Here is a 20,854-nt window from a genome sequence, read left to right as displayed (position 1 = left end):
GGCCTGTTAACAGAATACTTTTGATCTTCTGTCACTTTTTATTTACTAATTTATACAGATATTCTCACCCCAGGTAGCCAGCCAGTATTAACTGGGGCTCACAGTAGCACCAGCTCTGGAATGATGGAAGAGACAACAAGTCTCCTCCATATCATGGATATCAAAGCAAGGATATACTCAGTAATGTAGTCATAAATGATTTGCTTTATCATATTATAAATTAATTAAGTAATAAGCATTTTAGTACTTTTCTAGGAAAGCTATCTCATCAGATTGATCCTATTTATCTCCTCTAAACAGTACTACTTCTCCAGGCTTTAAATACCTATAGACAGGTACCTTTCTTCTCAAACCTGGGGTTCTTTATCAAGCTTACAGTCAGCTCCTCTAAAGACAGCACTGCAACTCTTATTGTAAAACATGTAATATACATTTATTTATATATTGCCTTGAACAAACTCCATGAAATCTCAGAGCCTCTCCTTTTCCACAAAGTAGAGCAATAAGTACTCCATTAAGCACACAATGCAGAAAGGCTGAATGAAACTGTCTCTATTGTGATAACACAAAGTTAGAAAGAAAATCTAGCATAAAAACCCTAAAGCTGCACAGTCATTGGACCGAGTGAGGGACACATTCAAGCACATGCCTAAACCCACTCCTGTTCAGAAGTGTCTTCTTTACTTTCCTTAAGAGACCCGTGCTCATTTTAACTCCTTTCCTCAGCTGGGATAGGATAGATAATAGATATTATGCCATATCTATTATTTTGGGCTAACAGAACTATTTGGGATTCAAGTAATATTATAAGACAGACATATGGAAGTTCTCAGGCCTTTAGTGCAGCTTCTCATACAGTTCCTCTCCCAAGCCCTGAGAGTCAGGACCATTAAAGGTTTCAATTAAAACCTCCTTTAGCTCTGGGAGTTACAAAGAACCACTTCCAGTATCCTTGATCTGGAACCAATAAACACAAAGACCATTGAAACAATTTAAGGCTCTTTCATTCATTTTTGATGTGTTACGTGCCACACATTCAATAAATGTGAGATTTGACTAAATTCTTTGATTTCTAGCCAACACCTTGGCAACATTTCCATTCAGTTCAGGGAAAAGCACTACATATTCACTGTAGGATTGGTGAATTACTTCTGTCTGTATGAATTAGCTCCCACAGCTTTTTGGAGAAGATACACCATCAGTAGCAGATAAAGCTGCACAATTTCAGGTTACTGTCACCTAAGCTCCGTGTGACAGGAAAGAAAAAACCCTCAGCACTGGCCTGGGATAATTTTTTATTGCTCTGCAATACACTCTGAGTCCTTCCAGCTGAATTCAGGACAATTTGTTCACTTCACTCGGAAATCAAAATGTGTTTTGACTAGTAAGTCCCTATTTAGTTTTTCTGTAATCGTTTTTTTTAATGGGAGTATTTTCCAGATGTTGTGCTAGTCCAGTCATCCAGGACCTCCTCCAACTCCTGTGGAAAGTTTGCTGTCATAAGCTGTCATCAGCGGTTGGGTTTAATTTGTCTAATTACTGACCCCCAGCACAGTTACAAAGCAATATAAAAGGCATCTGGAGCATCCCAGGGAGCAGACACACTCTCTGTTAGGTAAGTGTTACACTGATTTCTGTTCAGAGCTCTCCTTCAAAAGGAAAACTGAAACAGAAAACCCAAAGTTTTCCTTTTGAAAGGTTTACTTTTAGCCTACCCTTCCATTTGTTATATTTGACCACTAATATTTCAATGATACAGTAAGGTTTACAAAATTATGTGGCTTAATAACTAACATTCTGTACTTTTTTTACTTTAGATTTATATTTATCAATATTATAACTTGACAAATTGTTGAGCTGAAGTATACCCATGTTAGAAGGAGAAGACTGACTGCAGCCTTCACATAATAAAATTCTGCATAAAATTACTTCTGTTACTTGTTAATAATGAATTTTTATAGTCTTAGTACAAAATTTAACAGGCTAATCAACTAATAATCAAGAGAATTTATAGAGTAATTCTAAATTAGCAACGTGGCCTTGAACAGTTTTACTATTTATTTTATGTTTTTATCAAACTAGTATTATATAACAAGATAGGCACTGCATTTTTTTTATTTATGGACTAATTGAATTGCACATAGTGACATGAGATTATTTCTTTTCAGGAATGATGTCGTACCTGAAAGTAATGATCATATGGAACATACTTTGCATATCCCTGGTGCTCCTTTCTCTGTCCTTGATTCAAGAAGTGTCTTCTCAAGGTACTGTAACACACAAAGTAGAAGGGAGGGTTTCCAGGATATCTGACACACACTGAGAATGCTCCAAAAGAATCCTTATAAAAATACTAATTTCTAGAATGTTATATTTATTCAGCCAGGCAATATGATTCAGTTTTATCATCAGTGAATATTTTCCTAAACAAATTTGACTGCAGCATGGTCCTCCTTCTAGGAGGAATTATACAAAAACATACATGTAATGCAAACTGCATATGAACCAGTTTGTTTTTCTGTAGACATATTCTACAGATCCCATTGCCCTCAGGACATTTTTAGCCGCCGTGATTTGCAGGGTAATTCAAGGAAAATCTAAAATGACAATATCCACATAAGTCGGTCAGAAATATTTCAGTAGGCTCGGGGAGAGGACTGTCTATACCTTGCTAAGTGCTTTGCTATTAAATGCACTGTTACCACCACTGAGGTAATTTTGGGAATCATTTGTCTAATGATACAGATTTTTATTTACTCTCCAAGCTCTATAACTGGTTTTGTACTAAAGTTGCACTGTTGTGAAGAAGCAGAACTTGCAGCCTGGTCAGTCCTCTGCAGTTCTCAGGTAGCTACCAAGTTGTTATGGGGATAATATTGTGTATTCCTTGCTGGCTGGAAATAATTTATTATTACTACTTGCTAGCAGAAGGGACAATATCGTGTATGTGAGCAGCTCACCAGGGCACAGCAGATGCCAGATGTGACCTGCTGGGCAGAGCAGGCTGGCACTGACCCCTTGCTCATTGATGGGAGCCTTCCCTCTGCCTTCAGCAAAAATCAAAGCTCTCACCAACAGCAAACTAAACCATTCAGGCATTTTCCTTAGGAGTAACTCTGTACCTTACAAGTCATAAACTTAACTGAATAAGTGAATGAAGAGGTATAGTATTTTGGACTTTCTTTCTTTCCATAAGGGAAGAAGGGTGCAATTTGTAGGGCACATGTCATAAAGGAAGGTGTCCATCTTCTTTTTTTAACTCCTGTATTAAGGGCCCATTAACTTCAGTCCACTAATGTCTCCAGTTACTTCCTAGTCCCATTTTGCTGTTTGCAAAGAAGTGGTAACAAGCATTATAACTACTTGTTGAAAATCACAATATATGTAATTATTTGTTATCCTGTGGTCTTCCTTCATACACACAGCTGTGGAGTGTGTGCTGTTAGAAATTGTCTTTGGTGTTGTGTTACATGTTATTTGTTGTTATTTCCTCGTAGTTCCTCAATGTGTCAGCTGATTATCTTGACTCTGTTTGAGCTTGCTGATTGTTCAGCTTCTTTGTTTGTATTTAGGGACTCTTCACTTGTGGCCCTGCATGTTTCGTTTCCAGAAGAAGCTGTTAGCATGTCATGTTAGCAGAGATTTTGCACAGGAAGGGGATTACTTGCAGGGTGAATATCTGGCAGTAGAAGGGTAGCAAAGCACTGCCAGCCTTGAATGCTCACAGTTTGAAAGCAGACCTCCTGATGTCTTGCTTTTCCAACTGTAATCTGCACCATATATTATCATGTAGCATTTGCCAGCACTGCAGCAGTCTGGCAGTAAAGCCATCCTGGGATGAGCTTTTATACTGGCCTGCTAATAAGTAATCTCTTAATTAACAAACAGACAGCACTTTGGAGAAGGCTGCAAGACTAGATCCCAACTGTTCCTAACCTCAGTATTGATACCAAATTCTTCTCTGACAGCAGGGAAAAAACAGAGTGTAGAGGGTAGGCAGACTTTGAAACTCCCAGCAGAAATGGCTCCGGGGCTTTGTATTTATTATGACAGTGCTCTCCAGCTTGCAAGCTAACCTGATTAGGTTTGGTTATTAGGAAGAACGTTACCAAAAGTGAAAATCAGATCCCTAATGGGTCTGCCAGGGAAACTTTTGCACACTCACACCTATAACCATAGGTAGGGTGAATTAAGATGGAAAATAAGTCAGCAAAGCAGCAAAGTGAGTGGCTGATGTGCTGCCTAAGGTAAAACTGCACAGGCTGGTTTGGATGCCTGTGGCCATGCTACAGAACCAATCCCCAAGGATTCATTAGTTTTCAGGAGAAACAGGGTAAGTCAGCCCCAGGGGAACGCCCCTCTAACCTGAACACATGCTCCTGCTGGTCCACAGGCTGGCTCAGGGCAAACCTCTGCTCCACACACCTTCAGGAGGGGTCACACCAGGCCCTCAGCTCCTGCAATACCAAGGCAAGAAAGCACATTCTGCAGGGGAGAAAGAGAGGCTTTACTCCTTTGCAGCCCAGCATTCCCTTAGGCCCCACTGTGGTTTGGCAATGCTTACACCAGTGTTGTGTGATTTTAGATGTGTCGAGCTGTACAGGGAGATGTGGGGCAGGGTATTCTAGAGAGCATGACTGCCAGTGTGATTTTAACTGTCACCACTACATGGAGTGCTGCCCTGACTTCAGGAAAGTCTGCACAGTGGGTAAGTTCCCAAACACAGCCAGTTCCTCTCCACAAAATCCCCCTCCCAGCTCCCCACCGCACCAGGTCTCCTCTCTGAATGCTTCAATGTGTGTTAGTTCGCTGTGTCCTTGTTCCCTCTCATACATGTGTTGTTCTCCTCCTCAAAAACTCAGGGATAACCTCTTGCAATCCAAAGAAAATTGTGTATCCACAGGTTACTCCCAAGCAAAGGATTTTGCTTTTCACAACAGCAGAGTTAGGCAAGAGGGGGTGAAACAGTTTACTGCTTGTTTTTTGTTCCTTCGTGCATTTCTACTGTATCTGTCTGTCTTATTAAAAAAAAAAAAAAGTGGTAAAAGCAAATTCAGGGTTTTGCAGGGAGAAATTCTGGCACATTCCGACTCAAATTTAAGAAGTATGGATGCTGTAGGGTCTAACCCAAAGCCTGAGGGTGTCCTTCCATGGACAGAAACTGACTCTGGATCAGAACCTTGTCCAGAGCTTGCTGGAAAAGATGGTTGGATGAGTATTATTTTATGCTTTATATATTTACAAAACCATACAGTGTAAATAACGACAAGTATTGTTTATTGAGAGTTAAAAACCATTTTCTTGGGAAGCACCAATATCAGAAATATCAGTTATTTGGATAACTGCAGTTTGTTACATTACACTGTTGTTCCAGTAGGATTACAGGGTGACATAAGACTTCTCAGATCCAGCAACACGGGTCGAGTTTTGTTCAAAATTCAGACACAGCACTCCCTAAAATTCCAGTTCTGCTGCCCTGACACACACTGGAAACACTTTGTGCTTCAGTCCTCTCCATCCTCATTTTGATTTGTGAGGGAACATCAGCATTGCTCGTAGCTGAAAGTACATCCTGAGGCACTTTATTATGTAAGCTATTATTGTGGGTCGGATTCTACAGAACGTTTAATCAAATATTTAAGGCTAAAAGTCTTCCCTGTTCTACCCTAAGTCAGTGAGTTCAGGCAAGCACAGTAGGTGTCATCCTGAAAGGATGCAGGAAGTTTGACTAAGGATTGCTGCCCAGTTAGTGTGGCATCAATGCTGACCAAATTAGAGAAATGCCAGACATCATTTATGAACAAAAACTGCCCTAACATCATAAAATAAAAAAAAATCCTCACCTGTGCATGTGGAATGAATCCACTGGCATGAACAGACTGACTCCACATCTACAGTAATCAAAAGATGCTCAGAATCTGCCTACACAGTAATCCTCTTCTGCTAGATAGTGATTTAATTGTAAAACATGATTTTGTGCCCTGGGTGTCACAGAGACAATGACTTCGATAGGGATTTATGTACAGAAAGTACTTTTTCTGAAGTCTGTAATAGCTGTGCACACTCTTTCCAAAACAATTTGGTCATTATTTGATGCGAAATAGAAGCACTGTAGTGATTGAAGTTGTCAGAAGTTAACAAATAATAAAATATTAAACCCATGTGGGTATTAATCATGTCAGAACATGGTAGATACTCCTTCAGCATTAATAATTTAAGAACTGTGTTAAACAGTTCTAGTCACTCTGGGTACCTTAGTTAACTCATTCCCACAATTAAACTGCAGTATTTGGCCAGGCACACCAGGTACACTTGGCTGTGACCTGATTAGGCCAATTATTTTTCAGAAATGCTTTGACAGACACATCACTCTTGATCCAACACCTTTTTGCAAACCTAACCCAGAATTTAAATCTAATTTTGAGGTCACTGCTCTGCGGTGAGGGAATGGAAGCCCGCTATGGTGGGACCTGGCTAAAGTGAACGTGGGCATCACGTTTTATTCCACCACAAATTTGAGTGGTTTCAACACACTGCAGTGTGACAGCGCAGCTCTGGCTGCACGGCCTGATCCAAACCCCACAATTCCACAGACAAATCCTGGATCACACCAGAATAAGCACCTGATTTTATGGGGCTCTTCTTTATGCCATCCAGAGCAAATGACTTCACTGTAGGAAGGTGCCAGCGTTCAGCATGAGGTAGGCAAACACCCTGACCCTGCTGCTGTGCCTCGTGCAGGACTCTCCTGTGAAGGACGGTGCTTTGAAGCCTTCGAGAGAGGACGGCAGTGTGACTGTGATGCCGACTGCGAACGATACGGCAAATGCTGCCCAGACTATGCCAAACACTGCAAAGAGGGTAAGCAACTGCTTTATTACTGTGTTTTTCGAAGAGATCTTTAAATAGAGGTGCTTTGCTTTCTCAGAAAACAAACTCTGCGGGCTTCTTAAGACGCGAGATGTTAAGGATAACAAAAAAAAATACTGAAAAAATATTAAAATCTAATTTCAAAGGTAAATTGGCCAATTTCTCAAGCATGGATGCACTATGGACACATATAGGGAGATATACTGGAAGCCATCACCATTAAACATGAATATGTTTAATTTCATCATGTCCTTAAATTTTTTTAGGTCTACCTACAGACCTGGATTCATTTCTGTGAGCACACCTGGCAGATATGCCTGGCACTGGGTCACTGCATTCACAGACCAGACAACCTCCACGGCAGCCAATTCCCAAAGCCTGCGGTGTGACAAACAACCGGAGTTAGGGATTATCATTTGGTGCACTGCACCCACCACTCCCAGTCCCAGGATAGTGGCTTGGCTTTGCCATGCACTTACACAGTAATTTAGACTGAAATAGAGTCTGCTTTCAGCATTTTTGACTGAATGTCTAGAGGAGGATGAGTGTCTTGGAAGTGTCTTGAGGTGAATTTCCTGCCTTTGAAGTTGTTTAATGTCTCCCCCTTTCTGCCGAGTTTAACACACCCAAACACTCACAAAAGACTATTAAATCATTTCTCTTTTCTTCAGTTAAATATAATGAAAAATTAAGCAACTGTTCCTAAACTTAGAGAGTTTCTTCTGTATTTTATTAAGCTCTAATATTAATTTCTGAAAAAAAAGAAAAAAAACCCAACAAAAATACCTCAAAGCCAGCCTACCACTGTACTCAATATCTGAGAATTTATATTATGTGTGAATAACTGAGAAACCTGCTAAACCTCTTGGAATAGATTTGCTGTTTTAGCATCCTCTCAACATTTTGTTCTGTACAGCAAAGTCAAATGTACATCATCTATCTAGATATCACCATTACCTTCCCTACCCTCCAGAAGCCCCTTATTCCCTGACTACACACATGCACAGCTGAGGACTAACCAAAACATTCCCCTCCACCACTACTGACTGCTCTGAAAGCCAGTTCAGCTCCCTAAATGATTTTATTCAACAACCACAGTTTTTCTCCCTCAATAAAAGCTTCAGGATATAGTCCAACACCCAACCTTCCTTGCTTTGAGTTTGCTGTGAAAATAAATCCTTTGACACCATGGTCATCACTTTGAGACAAAAAAAACCCATTCTTTTTGTCAAAAGCTGATTACACACACCTCTGGCAGTTACCAACTCCTTCAGCTGGATAAAAAAATTCAGCCAGTTCCCTGAGCTCCAGCACACTTCCTTCACAACTAACAAGTTCTACAAGCTCATTTCCAATTGTACAATTTGACCCAACAATTAATTACAAAATGTTATCTGGCTCTTACTGGTTGCAAGTGAAACCCCACACATTTTTCAGAGCTGGAAAATCTGACCACAACTTCCTGTTTCTCCTAAAACTCAGCCTACTAGAAGTTAGCTTAATACTGATACCTTGTGTTTTTCCTTTGATCCATGCCTGTCTCCTTCAAGGAAATTATTTCTATTGAGATGTCTCTCAAAAAAGATCATTTGTGTAGAATTATCACATCTGGAGGACTACAATGTAACTGAATCTTTAAGGGATTATCAAAGTAAATGCTTGGCTAACATGACAACTCTTCAAGTTCCACTATAGTGACTTAGTCCCAAGTCATCTGTAGTCAAAAAAAAAAGACAAATTTTCAGAATGTAGAACTCCAGAATTCACCTTTTTCCCATCTCAAAATTGCCATTAGCCAAGAATGCCTCACCTCAAATTTCTGGGTAAAACAACACTCCCATATGTGATGAAACATTTGGGGATCCAAAGGGTATTTTTGCACTTTTTCATATAAATAACAGTGTAAAGAATCCTATAGATAGGAAGAAACTTAGATTTATATGGAAGATGGTCACTGCCATTTTGTAATCACTTTCTTCTCAGGCAGTTGACCCCAAGTACCCACAAAGAAAAAACAATCTGTTAATGGGAGTGTTTATCTCTTTCAGCACACACAGAAAAGCCAGCCCCGGAGACTCCCCCCGAAAACAAAGCAACATCTAAAAGGTCATCCACCGATGAGGACAAGCCGCCAGAGGAAGCTGTGGAAGGTAGGCAAGGGTATGGATGAAACAGGATGGGCGTTACCTGAAGGAACATTAAAGACCATTTTCCTGCCCTGGAAATAGGAAGCCAATCCTAGACATTACCAGACAGTTACCAAGCTTGGAACCACTCGGTTTATAAACTGATTACCTCACCGAGCCCTCAGGATTTCGGAGAGTTCACCCAGCACAGATGGTGGAGTGTGGTGATGTCTCCGGTGCCTCTGATGGATTTTCACACACATCTTCCCAAAATGTGTAACAGGCCATTGTCAGTTTTGGACAAGGTCCATGGCTGGAACAGGAAGGGTGTTGTGTTTTGGGACAGTGATGAACTGTCAGGACCACGACAGGAAAATGTCCTAAGCAGGTTTCCCTAGCTTTAATCAAGCCAGGCCTTATGCAACTTCAGAGAACACTTGATTTGTTTTTCTAACTGGAAAATATGTTGCTTTGCTGTGTTCTTTGGTATCGTGTTTCAGCATTTGAAGTGATAACTCAGGAGATCAGTTTGAACTTGAAACCTGAAGTAACAAGAACAAAATGAGACCAGAAGTCAGTACTGGCTGGCCAATATTTTAACACACCTCCCCTTTTGTTTTTTTTAATTGTTTTAAATTTGGAGTATTTATGCTTCTGCTGTTGCAATTTCCTATTGAAAAAAAAAAAAAAGATCAATATACTGGGTTAAATGAAAGAAAATTAAGGAAATTCAAATAACCATTAGCAGAATGCCAGTTGGCTTATGGTATTTCAGACTTGCTGGGTGGGAGTAAAACCTGTTCTGTAATGCTCTGCTCATACCAAACACAAAACCCGTGTGAAAACAGAGCTAAACAGCAAAACTTCAGAGAGAGAATACTTGAAGATTGAAATGCAGAAACATTTACTGTTCCTTTTTGCTGAACATAAATAATTTGACCCAAGTCAATGTAACTATATAAATACAAGTAAAGAGAATCTTAAAGCCATAAATCACAAAGAGGAAAACCATCCAAGATATAAAGACACCGTAGGAGATAGTCAGGGCTCTGTATTCAGGAATTATTTTCCTCCTGTTTCCCAACCTCTCTCCTCCAAGTTCAGCTCATAGGTGTAAAGTTATGTTGAAGGGCAGTGGGATAAATCAAAATAACAGACTGAGAAGGGCAGTGCCTTGTTAGAAGAACTGTATTTCACACCATGGAAAAGGTAGGAACCACAAGGCAGCCTCACCTACAAGCACCAAACCAAACCCTGCAGCACTGCCCCTGGGGCAGTGACAGCTTAGCAAAGGGATGACTTCAGCTGAGCCAGGCTGCTGCACAGTCCCCCAGGGACCACAGGGACTCGTGTGGAACCCTGCCCAGGGGAGTTTTGCCCTTCTAAAAAAATACAATTATTCAACAATACTACCTATTGCCCAGATGTGCAATACATTTATACACCACAGTCACATGCACAGCAATGCCAATGGCTGAAACTCATTTGTATTTACCTTATAGATCCTGGCACTGGACTGGAAAACCCAGAGACCACTCCTGCTCCAACTACAGAACTGGCAGAGACAACCCCTGCAGCCACAGAGCCACCGACTACCCAGAGAGACCCGCCCACCACCCCAAAGGAACAGGACACAACCCCCGAGGCCACTGAGGAACCAGTGACTGAAGAAGACCCTCCCACCACAGAGAAGCCAGAAGATATGACCCCAGATGCCACCGAGGAACCAGTGACTGAACTGGACTCTACCAACATCCCCCCAACAGAAGACGCAACCCCTGAGGCCTCAGAGGCACCAACAGCTGAGGCTGAATCTCCCACCACCCCAAAACCTGAAGACACAACCCCTGAGGCAACTGAGGCACCAACAACTGAGGCACCAACAACTGAGGCACCAACAACTGAGGCACCAACAACTGAGGCTGAATCTCCCACTACCCCAAAACCTGAAGACACAACCCCTGAGGCAACTGAGGCACCAACAACCGAGGCTGAATCTCCCACCACCCAAAAACCTGAAGACACAACCCCTGAGGCAACTGAGGCACCAACAACCGAGGCTGAATCTCCCACCACCCAAAAACCTGAAGACACAACCCCTGAGGCAACTGAGGCACCAACAACCGAGGCTGAATCTCCCAGCACCCAAAAACCCGAAGACACAACTCCTGAGGCAACTGAGGCACCAACAACTGAGGCTGAATCTCCCACCACACCTAAACCTGAAGACACAACCCCTGAGGCAACTGAGGCACCAACAACTGAGGCACCAACAACCGAGGCTGAATCTCCCACCACTCCAAAACCTGAAGACACAACCACTGAGGCAACTGAGGCACCAACAACTGAGGCTGAATCTCCCACCACCTTAAAACCTGAAGACACAACCCCTGAGGCAACTGAGGCTGAGTCTCCCACCACCCCAAAACCTGAAGACACAACCCCTGAGGCAACTGAGGCACCAACAACTGAGGCACCAACAACTGAGGCACCAACAACTGAGGCTGAATCTCCCACCACCCCAAAACCTGAAGACACAACCCCTGAGGCAACTGAGGCACCAACAACTGAGGCTGAATCTCCCACCACCCCAAAACCTGAAGACACAACCCCTGAGGCAACTGAGACTGAATCTCCCACCACCCCAAAACCTGAAGACACAACCCCTGAGGCAACTGAGGCACCAACAACTGAGGCACCAACAACTGAGGCTGAATCTCCCACCACCCCAAAACCTGAAGACACAACCCCTGAGGCAACTGAGGCTGAATCTCCCACCACCCCAAAACCTGAAGACACAACTGAGGCAACTGAGGCACCAACAACTGAGGCACCAACAACTGAGGCACCAACAACTGAGGCACCAACAACTGAGGTTGAATCTCCCAGCACCCCAAAACCTGAAGACACAACCCCTGAGGCAACTGAGGCACCAACAACTGAGGCACCAACAACTGAGGCTGAATCTCCCACCACCTTAAAACCTGAAGACACAACCCCAGAGGCAACTGAGGCTGAATCTCCCACCACCCCAAAACCTGAAGACACAACCCCTGAGGCAACTGAGGCACCAACAACTGAGGCTGAGTCTCCCACCACCCCAAAACCTGAAGACACAACCCCTGAGGCAACTGAGGCTGAATCTCCCACCACTCCAAAACCTGAAGACACAACCCCTGAGGCAACTGAGGCACCAACAACTGAGGCACCAACAACTGAGGCACCAACAACTGAGGCACCAACAACTGAGGCTGAATCTCCCACCACCCCAAAACCTGAAGACACAACCCCTGAGGCAACTGAGGCTGAATCTCCCACCACTCCAAAACCTGAAGACACAACCCCTGAGGCAACTGAGGCTGAATCTCCCACCACTCCAAAACCTGAAGACACAACCCCTGAGGCAACTGAGGCACCAACAACTGAGGCTGAATCTCCCACCACCCAAAAACCTGAAGACACAACCCCTGAGGCAACTGAGGCACCAACAACTGAGGCTGAATCTCCCACCACTCCAAAACCTGAAGACACAACCCCTGAGGCAACTGAGGCACCAACAACTGAGGCTGAATCTCCCACCACCTTAAAACCTGAAGACACAACCCCTGAGGCAACTGAGGCTGAATCTCCCACCACCCCAAAACCTGAAGACACAACCCCTGAGGCAACTGAGGCACCAACAACTGAGGCTGAATCTCCCACCACCTTAAAACCTGAAGACACAACCCCTGAGGCAACTGAGGCTGAATCTCCCACCACCCCAAAACCTGAAGACACAACCCCTGAGGCAACTGAGGCACCAACAACTGAGGCTGAATCTCCCACCACTCCAAAACCTGAAGACACAACCCCTGAGGCAACTGAGGCACCAACAACTGAGGCACCAACAACTGAGGCTGAGTCTCCCACCACCCCAAAACCTGAAGACACAACCCCTGAGGCAACTGAGGCTGAATCTCCCACCACTCCAAAACCTGAAGACACAACCCCTGAGGCAACTGAGGCACCAAGAACTGAGGCTGAATCTCCCACCACTCCAAAACCTGAAGACACAACCCCTGAGGCAACTGAGGCACCAACAACTGAGGCTGAATCTCCCACCACCCCAAAACCTGAAGACACAACCCCTGAGGCAACTGAGGCACCAACAACTGAGGCTGAATCTCCCACCACCTTAAAACCTGAAGACACAACCCCAGAGGAAACAACAACCAAGGCAGACTCTCCCACCACCCCTAAACCTGAAGAGACAACTCCAGAGGAAGCCACAACCAAGGCAGACTCTCCCACCACCCCCAAACCTGAAGAGACAACCCCAGAGGAAACAACAACCAAGGCAGACTCTCCCACCACCCCTAAACCTGAAGAGACAACCCCAGAGGAAGCCACAACCAAGGCAGACTCTCCCACCACCCCCAAACCTGAAGAGACAACCCCAGAGAAAACAACAGCCAAGGCAGACTCTCTCACCACTCCCAAGCCTGAGGAGACAACTCCAGAGGAAGCCACAACCAAGGCTGACAGCCCCTCCACCCCTAAAACAGAGGACACAGTCTCTCCGACCACCCCTGCAGCCCCCAAGGCTGACACCACCGTGGTACAGACAACAACACCCACTGCAGTGACAACCTCTGCCCCCGGATTAGTCTCAGCTGCTGATAAAGACACAGCAGCTCCCAGCAGTGCTGCAGCCACTACAGCTGGGAAGGACACTCCCACGCCTGGAGCAGACACAATGCTTTCAGATACCACAATGGAGATCAAGGAGGTAACAACACCCAAGAAAGACAGAACTACTCTGCTTAAAGACATTTTAACAGCCACAATTGGGAAAGACTTGGCTACTGTAGCTGTGGCGACAACAGCTAAGCCAGGTGACTCTCCTAAAGGTACAGATGACGTTCCAAATGCAGCCAAGCAACCTGTCACTGCAGCAGCTGCATCAGAAGCAACAACAGCAGCCACAGCTCCCTTGCCCAAGCCCGCAACCACCAAAGCAGAGTCAACTCCTGAACCCAGCAAGGTGGTAACACCCAGTGAAAAAGAGACAAGTACAGAAGCGGAGCAGGCTGCAGCAGCTCCAGAGAGCGCAGGTGCTACTTGTGTGGTGGTGATGACAGCAGCTGGCAAAAAAGAGGTAACAACCACCAAAGAAGTGAGCACCACACCTGGCAGAGAACTGGAACAGGTCACTGAAAAGGCCCCTGGTACTGACAAAGCAGAGGTAACTACAGTTGCCAAAGAAACCACTACCAGGGATAAAAAAGACACGATAGAAGAAATGTATCTTGTTTCTAACGGGACATCCAAGCCAACAATACATTTCCAGGAGGTCACTGAGAGCAGAGAGGAGCCTCATCCTACTGACCCTGAAACTCTGCCTGTGAAAGAACCCGAGATAAACAAGCCTTTAATACCAATTGGGGACCTGCCAATGTTACCTGGAGAAACACAAGGTAATTGCATTCCAGCAGATACAAATCACCAGTAACTCACCAGGACATGGCACTGTCCCGGTGCCCAGCCACAAGCATGGCACTACAGCTGCCACTGTCCTGAAAATGGGAACCTCAGTTAAATCAATTCTCTGGGTAGTTTAGAACGTGATCTGAATTAACTGGTTTCAGTAATTGGCCCTGCTGAAAAATGTTTGCTGTAAGTACAATCGAAGATGCAAACAGAGAAAAAGTCAAGGAAAAAAGATGATAAATTTCTTACTAGGGAGTCAGGCTGAATATCTACCACTAATGGAACCTAACCTGGCATTTTGTAGCTGCATCCAAAACATATAAGACATAAGCTAGACAAGATTTTTTTCCTTGTATTCTCTTTCCTCTGTGCTTTTTACCACAACATTTTTCATGCCCTCACTATTTATTTTAATCAGATATAGCCTGCAGGTTCTTGGGCATTTTTTTCAGTCATATATTGAAAGATATTTTGGAGGGGGGAAAAAGTGTTTTATATGGGAAAATACTTGGATTTCTGTCCAAAAGAGCTCATCCTTCCTTTATGTTTAACTGAAAGTAAGTGTAAATGCTTTTTTAAAGAAATAAGGAGAGGGAAGAGAGCTCACTAGAGCAGCTTGGGGAAACATCAAATAAAATCCTGGAGCACAGAGAAATTACATGAGGGCTGTTTGTGGGTATTTTTCTGAATTACGGGTACGTAGGTGACAAATAAGCAAAGACACCACACGTGGTCACTGGGCACCGCTGGGGCCGCAACACGAGAGCCAAACTTTCCCAGAACACACCTCCAAGCAGTGATTAAACCCCGGCTCCCGGTGGGGGTAAGGGGGAAAATTAATGCAATCCTTGTCGAACATTGAACGAGTCCACCTGCCTGTGTCCTGCAGAGAGGAAGGACGACGAGAAGGACCTGTGCAGCGGGAGGCCGGCGGACGGCATGGTGGCCCTGCCCAACGGCACCCTGGCCGTCTTCCGAGGTGAGGCTGCCCCGCACCTCCTCCTCCCTCACCGTCCCCATCTCTCGTCCTCCTGCTCCTGCTCCTCCTCCTGTCCTGGCACAGCCCCCTTCCTCCTCCCCACCCTCAACCTGTCCGTGCCAGTCCCTCTTCTTCTTCCTTCTCCTCCTCCCTCACCTGCCCTGGCCCTCCTTCTCCTCCTCTTCCCTCCCCTGGCCCGTCCCCCTTCCTCCTTCTCCCTCACCCGCCCCTGCTCCTGCCCCATCCCTCTTCTTCCTCTTCCTCCGTCACCTGCCGCGTCCCCGTCCCTCATCCTCTTCGCTCACCTGCCCCTGCTCCTGCCCCGTCCCTCTTGTTTCTCCTCCCTTACCTGCCCCTGCCCCCCTTATCCTCCTCTTCCCTCACCTGCCCCGGCCCCCTTCCTCCTTCTCCCTCACCTGTCCCTGCTCCCGCTTCCCCTTTCCTCCTCCTCCTCCTCCTCCTCCTCCTCCTCTTCCCTCAGCTGTCCCGGCCGCTTGAGCCCCTCACGGGCCCGGAGCCGCCTCAGCCGCTGTCCCCAGGGCAGGAGGGCCGTGTCCCCGCACTGTCCCCATGGCAGGAGGGCCGTGTCCCCGCACTGTCCCCGGGGCAGGAGGGCGATGTCCCCGGGGCAGGAGGGCGATGTCCCCGGGGCAGGACACGCCGTCCCCGCCGCCCCTGACGCCTCTGCCCCCCAGGTCACTACTACTGGCTGCTGAACGGCCGGAGCCCGCCGAGCACCAACCCCCGCCGCATCACCGACGGCTGGGGCATCCCCTCCCCGATCGACTCCGTCTTCTCCAGGTGCAACTGCGATGGGAAAACCTTCTTCATCAAGGTGGGCGCGGGCCCGGCCCGGGGCGGGACTGATGAGGAGCAGCTGCGGGGCTCAGCCTGGAGAAAAGGAGGCTCAGGGGGGACCTTCTCCCTCTCACAACCCCCTGACAGGAGGGGGAGCGGGGGGGGTCGGGTTCTGCTCCCAGGGAACAAGGGACAGGAGGAGAGGGAACGGCCTCCAGCTGTGCCAGGGGAGGCTCAGGTTGGATATTGGGAAAACTTGGACCCAGATTTGTTCCTAGTATGTTTCCCTTCCTGAGAGAAAATAATGAAATGCCCACATCTCTTTAAAGATATTATATAGTCATTTCCCAAGGAATCATTCAGGCCTGGAATTCAAGCAGCTTGTTATATTAATGAAAATCAGGAGATTTAGAAAACAAATCCCTTTCTTCAGTAACCTCTCTTAAAAATTAGTTTCTAACATACTCTAGCCTGACTCAAATGTTAAAAGACTGCAGAAGGTATTTTATGAAGTAGCAGTAGTTTTTTCCTGTTTGTAATGGATGCAGGAGTGATTCCAGTCAGATTTATAATGTACCTATCAAAGTCCTACTGTTTATTTATGGATTACTCTTCAGGTTTGTGTTGAAGTTCAATAACTAAGAATAATTTCCTCTAAAGCTCATTTTCCCCTTGAATCCTCAGGGCCCCCTGTACTGGCGTTTCACTAATGGAGTTATGGATCCAGGCTATCCCAAACCTCTTGCCAATGGATTTGCAGGGCTAAGTGGGAGAATAGTAGCAACCTTACCTGTGGCAAGATTCAACAACAGACCAGAATCTGTTTATTTTATCAAGAGAGGTATGTCTCCTATTTCTGAAGTCCAGGGATCATCAAAAGGTGCTTGAATTACCTTAGTCAGGAATAAAACACCGTTTCTCTTGACCCAAAGACCAATTTCTTTCAAAAACAAAGACATAACTGATGTCAGTGTTCCAGGTGGTCAAAAATAGCCTAAAGATGTAAAAACATTTCTTAGTACTTACAGGTCTTTCAGTGCATTTTAAAACAGGTCTGTACAGGAGAGAATCCAGCACTGCAGTGGCCAAACATTAAAATAAGTTCTACCTGGTGGTAAAACTATTTTAGTCCCAAATTAATTAGAGGAGGGGAGGTTTTAATCTTACTAGTTCATAACTATGTATGGAAATGTCCCTATTTCTTATTTTGTGTTTTAAATTAATGTCATTTCCTTCTCGTACATGAATGCTGTACTACCAACATAACATTATTTTGTGTGTGTAATATGGATACCAATGACACCTTCATATCTGATCAGTGACTGTTGGGTGTTTCCTGGGGTTTTGTTTTTAAACTAATGAAACAAATGCCTCCTTTAGATGGGAACATGCAGCAGTATGTGTACAGACAAGAACCAGCCAAGAAGTGTCAGAGAAGAGCACGGATTACCATCAGATACCCAGCTTTTGTGCCAAGAGTTGTCATCCGGAGGCGCTTCCAACGTGCCGTGCGAATGCCGACCGTCATCCGGACTGTCAGAGTCAACCCGCACCCGACTGGTAACTCATGTTTGTTAAGGGTCTTTTATACAACTGCTGTAACCTTAGTAGGTTCTGAAACAACATTCTGGTTCACCTTTTTAAAATGTAGTACTTTTAGATGTTTTTAACGCAGCGGCTCTCGCTGCGGCTGACAAGCACACGGCAGCCACAGCAGACACTGACACCTCCTCACTGAGGGTTTCTTTTGCTTGCAGGAGTTCTGCGCAAGGAAATCCGAATGCAAACCTACTGGAGAGGCCTCCCCAAAGTTGTCCACTCAACTCTTTCCATACCCAACCAGAACAAGCCCGATGGCTACGATTACTATGCCTTCTCTTACAGTAAGTTAAAGCTAAAGCACATTGCTATAGATCTCAAAAGACACAGAGATGAGGAAGAAGCCCATGTTATCACTTGTGGATCTACAAGACTGATTTTAAGCAATACTAAAATGTCCTGAGAATTCAAATGTTGCCTGTAATCAAGAGATGTTTCTAATAAGAATCAATAGTTACAGGACAGCGAGCAGCAATGAAATACAGTGGTTCAAACCAGCCTGATGAGGAATGTATTGCCATGGAGTCCAGGCTTGTAAAATGACAAAACCCTCAATATTTAAATGCAGAATTATATAAACGATAGACTGAAATCCTTGGATCACCCCACAGCAATACTTTTTTCACTGGCTTCTGTGTTTCTGACAAAAGGGAAGGACATGAACAACTTTGCTTCCCAGGAAAGCATTATTTATGATCCCAGATTAGGTAGATTCTTTCTTTCTAGCCAGGATCATGTACAAGCACTCCTCAGAGTGGATTATTCAGGAAAAAAGCTCTAACAACTATCCAAATACAGGATACTAAAGTCCCTGTCAGGATGATTCAGTTCCTCACCTTAACACCCATTCACACTTGGGGACCACAGAGTTCCCACTTTTGTAGTCAGTGCAGGATTGTTTTGTTTTTAGCTTGTTTGATTTCCAAATTCTCAAGACTATTTCTGTGTTCAACCAGTACAAAAGTATTCTTCCCTACTCCTGTTCTTGGGACAGATTTAATTATTAGCAGTACTATAAAACTTAATACAACCCAGGTCTTGTAAAAAATAAAGGCGAGAGCAGAAGTTTATTGTTAGAGCCTCCCAACTCCACACATGCACGTGGAATGAAAAATCTGTTATTCGGGCCTAAATGCCATTAAAATGCAGGCTTTAATTTCTGGATTCTTTCCATGTATTAAATGTAGTTTCTGGAATTTAATCCTGACCTCTCTTCCTTCCAGATCGGTACTACAGTTTGGATATTGGCAAAAGAATAGCAAGACCTGTTACTGCTCTCACAGGAAAGACTGTGTCCAAAGACTGGTACAACTGTCCCAGCAAGTGATGCACAGCAGAGGATTTTAAAAAAGAGATGCCATTTGAACGTCACCATTTTTTCTAATTTTATTAATAAAAGACAATGAAATGTGTGCACACAACTCTAAGTATGAAATGCTGCTTTAAGCTCTGGCTTCATTACACTAAAGCAACCACAGGCAAACTGGCACTTTGTATACACAGCTGGAATTACTTTACAGATCGTTCAACTAATGTTTCCTCTGTTCAGGCCTCCTCTGCCTCCCATGGCATGAGTTACACCTGTGTTGGGAAAGAAAACAAATGCATTAAAGGAATGAAAGGATTTAGAGTTAATCAGCCATTGTGACAATTCATCCTTCCCTAAGGAATGGCCACTGCAGAGGAGCAGATCCTTTCTGACTGAGTTCAAGTTCCCCTCTCTCCCCTGAGCCTGGTGACACACAGGTCACCTCTGTTATGTAAAAGGGGGGCTGACTATCCTGTGCTGGGTGCTGAAAGAACCAGCAGAGCATTCTTACCACACCTGAAATCAGCTGTTGCTGTTGTTATTAAAATTATGGTGACAGATGAAAGAAAATCTATCCTAGGCCCACCTCCTCACTTTTTTTTTTCCTTTAAAATACCAGCTAAACTATATTTCAGTGTTAAAATCGAGTCTTCTACAATGTTAAAATAATGACAAATGGAATACAATTCATCTAAAGATTTTCTTAATACAGAAGTTGCAAACAAGAACTTATTGTTGTGGTTGAACTCTATTTTGCACTATAAAAAATCTTTAATACTTCCAGAAACTTTTTTTTAAATCAGTATAGGACACAGTGATGTCATAACTGGAACTCTTAAAAGTGCCAAATGGGAACTGCTCTGTAACTAAAACCAAAGATTTCTAGACTTCTGTCTAAAACATTTGCAAGTGTAAGATCTATTGCCCTTTACTTTCTCTCCACTGATAAGAACCAAGTGCCAGAGAAGAAGAAAGTTTGCCTGCCTAAAAACTGCTCAGGCACATTTAAACAAAACTAGAGCTTTTAGGGTCACATACCAGAACCTAGGGCAGGGCATCATTCCATGTCTAGAACAAACACAGCCTATAAAGTACTTCACAGAGTGTCCCCCCAGGAAGGAAGTCCCACAAAGCCTGCAGCCCCCGAGGACTTACCCCTCTGCCTGTTGAACTGGCGCCCGCGCACCCCCGTGCGCAGCGTCGGGGGCTGCAGCCGCACCCGGCGCAGGGACTTGGGCTGGTTGCTGCTCGTGTCTGTGGAGAGGGGGGAATGCAGAGAGGAAGTCTGTGCCTGGCAGGTTCTCAATGTTTATGTGATTTGATAGGAGTTATGCTCTCTAATTTACTTTAGAATCATGAAGGCGCCTCCTTATCTCACTGACATGTCCTCTGATATAAATAAAAGCCTGAAGACAAATGAGTTTGGCACTTCTTTTGTTACTTGTGCAAGGGGGTAAATGGGTAACTCACTGATTTACATTACTGTTTTAATTGAAGGAAAAATAGCTTTAAAGCTGACATCAAACATACCAGTGGGTAAATCAGCAAAGTATCAGTAACTTCTGCTCCCTGAAGCATTATTCTTACTCGGCCTACTCCAGTTACTGCGGGCCAGGGAAAACTGGTTTGCCAAAGCACAGAATTTACAGGCAGCAAAACATGATCCTGCTCTAAGAGAATTCAGGGAGACCTTAGAACTCCTTC

General features: G+C 44.6%; 2 protein-coding genes across 4 annotated transcripts in view; one reads left to right on the top strand and one right to left on the bottom strand.

Moving 5' to 3' along the window:
* Nucleotides 1–2,148: 2,148 nt before the first annotated feature.
* Nucleotides 2,149–20,567, top strand: PRG4 (proteoglycan 4). The gene is made up of 10 exons (XM_064664047.1): nt 2,149–2,267; nt 6,742–6,861; nt 8,919–9,020; nt 10,499–14,452; nt 15,355–15,444; nt 16,140–16,279; nt 16,927–17,083; nt 17,623–17,802; nt 18,000–18,125; nt 19,065–20,567. The coding sequence occupies exons 1-10, from the start codon at nt 2,171–2,173 to the stop codon at nt 19,166–19,168; spliced, it is 5,070 nt and encodes a 1,689-aa protein (XP_064520117.1). The 5' UTR covers nt 2,149–2,170; the 3' UTR covers nt 19,169–20,567.
* TPR (translocated promoter region, nuclear basket protein) overlaps nt 19,202–20,854 on the bottom strand; it is a 33,810-nt gene continuing 32,157 nt past the window's right edge. For all 3 annotated transcript variants that reach the window (XM_064664044.1, XM_064664045.1, XM_064664046.1), the window contains exons 50-51: nt 20,306–20,404; nt 19,202–19,422 (exon numbers count right to left, since the gene is read on the bottom strand). In XM_064664044.1, the coding sequence (XP_064520114.1) occupies nt 19,367–19,422; nt 20,306–20,404 (155 nt within the window). In that variant the 3' untranslated portion in view covers nt 19,202–19,366. The remainder of the gene's footprint in view (nt 19,423–20,305; nt 20,405–20,854) is intronic.

The sequence above is a fragment of the Pseudopipra pipra genome, chromosome 9, assembly GCF_036250125.1.
Source record: "Pseudopipra pipra isolate bDixPip1 chromosome 9, bDixPip1.hap1, whole genome shotgun sequence".
NCBI classification, from domain to species: domain Eukaryota; kingdom Metazoa; phylum Chordata; class Aves; order Passeriformes; family Pipridae; genus Pseudopipra; species Pseudopipra pipra.
Note: the sequence above shows the minus strand (reverse complement) of the source record. Positions and strands in the feature narration are given on the sequence as shown.

Coding starts and splice junctions, on each gene's coding strand:
- PRG4 (XM_064664047.1), top strand. CDS start 2,171: ATGATGTCGTACCTGAAAGTAATGATCATATGGAACATACTTTGCATA. Junction 14,453..15,354: donor GTTACCTGGAGAAACACAAG/GTAATTGCATTC, acceptor TGTGTCCTGCAG/AGAGGAAGGACGACGAGAAG. Junction 17,084..17,622: donor TGTTTATTTTATCAAGAGAG/GTATGTCTCCTA, acceptor TGCCTCCTTTAG/ATGGGAACATGCAGCAGTAT.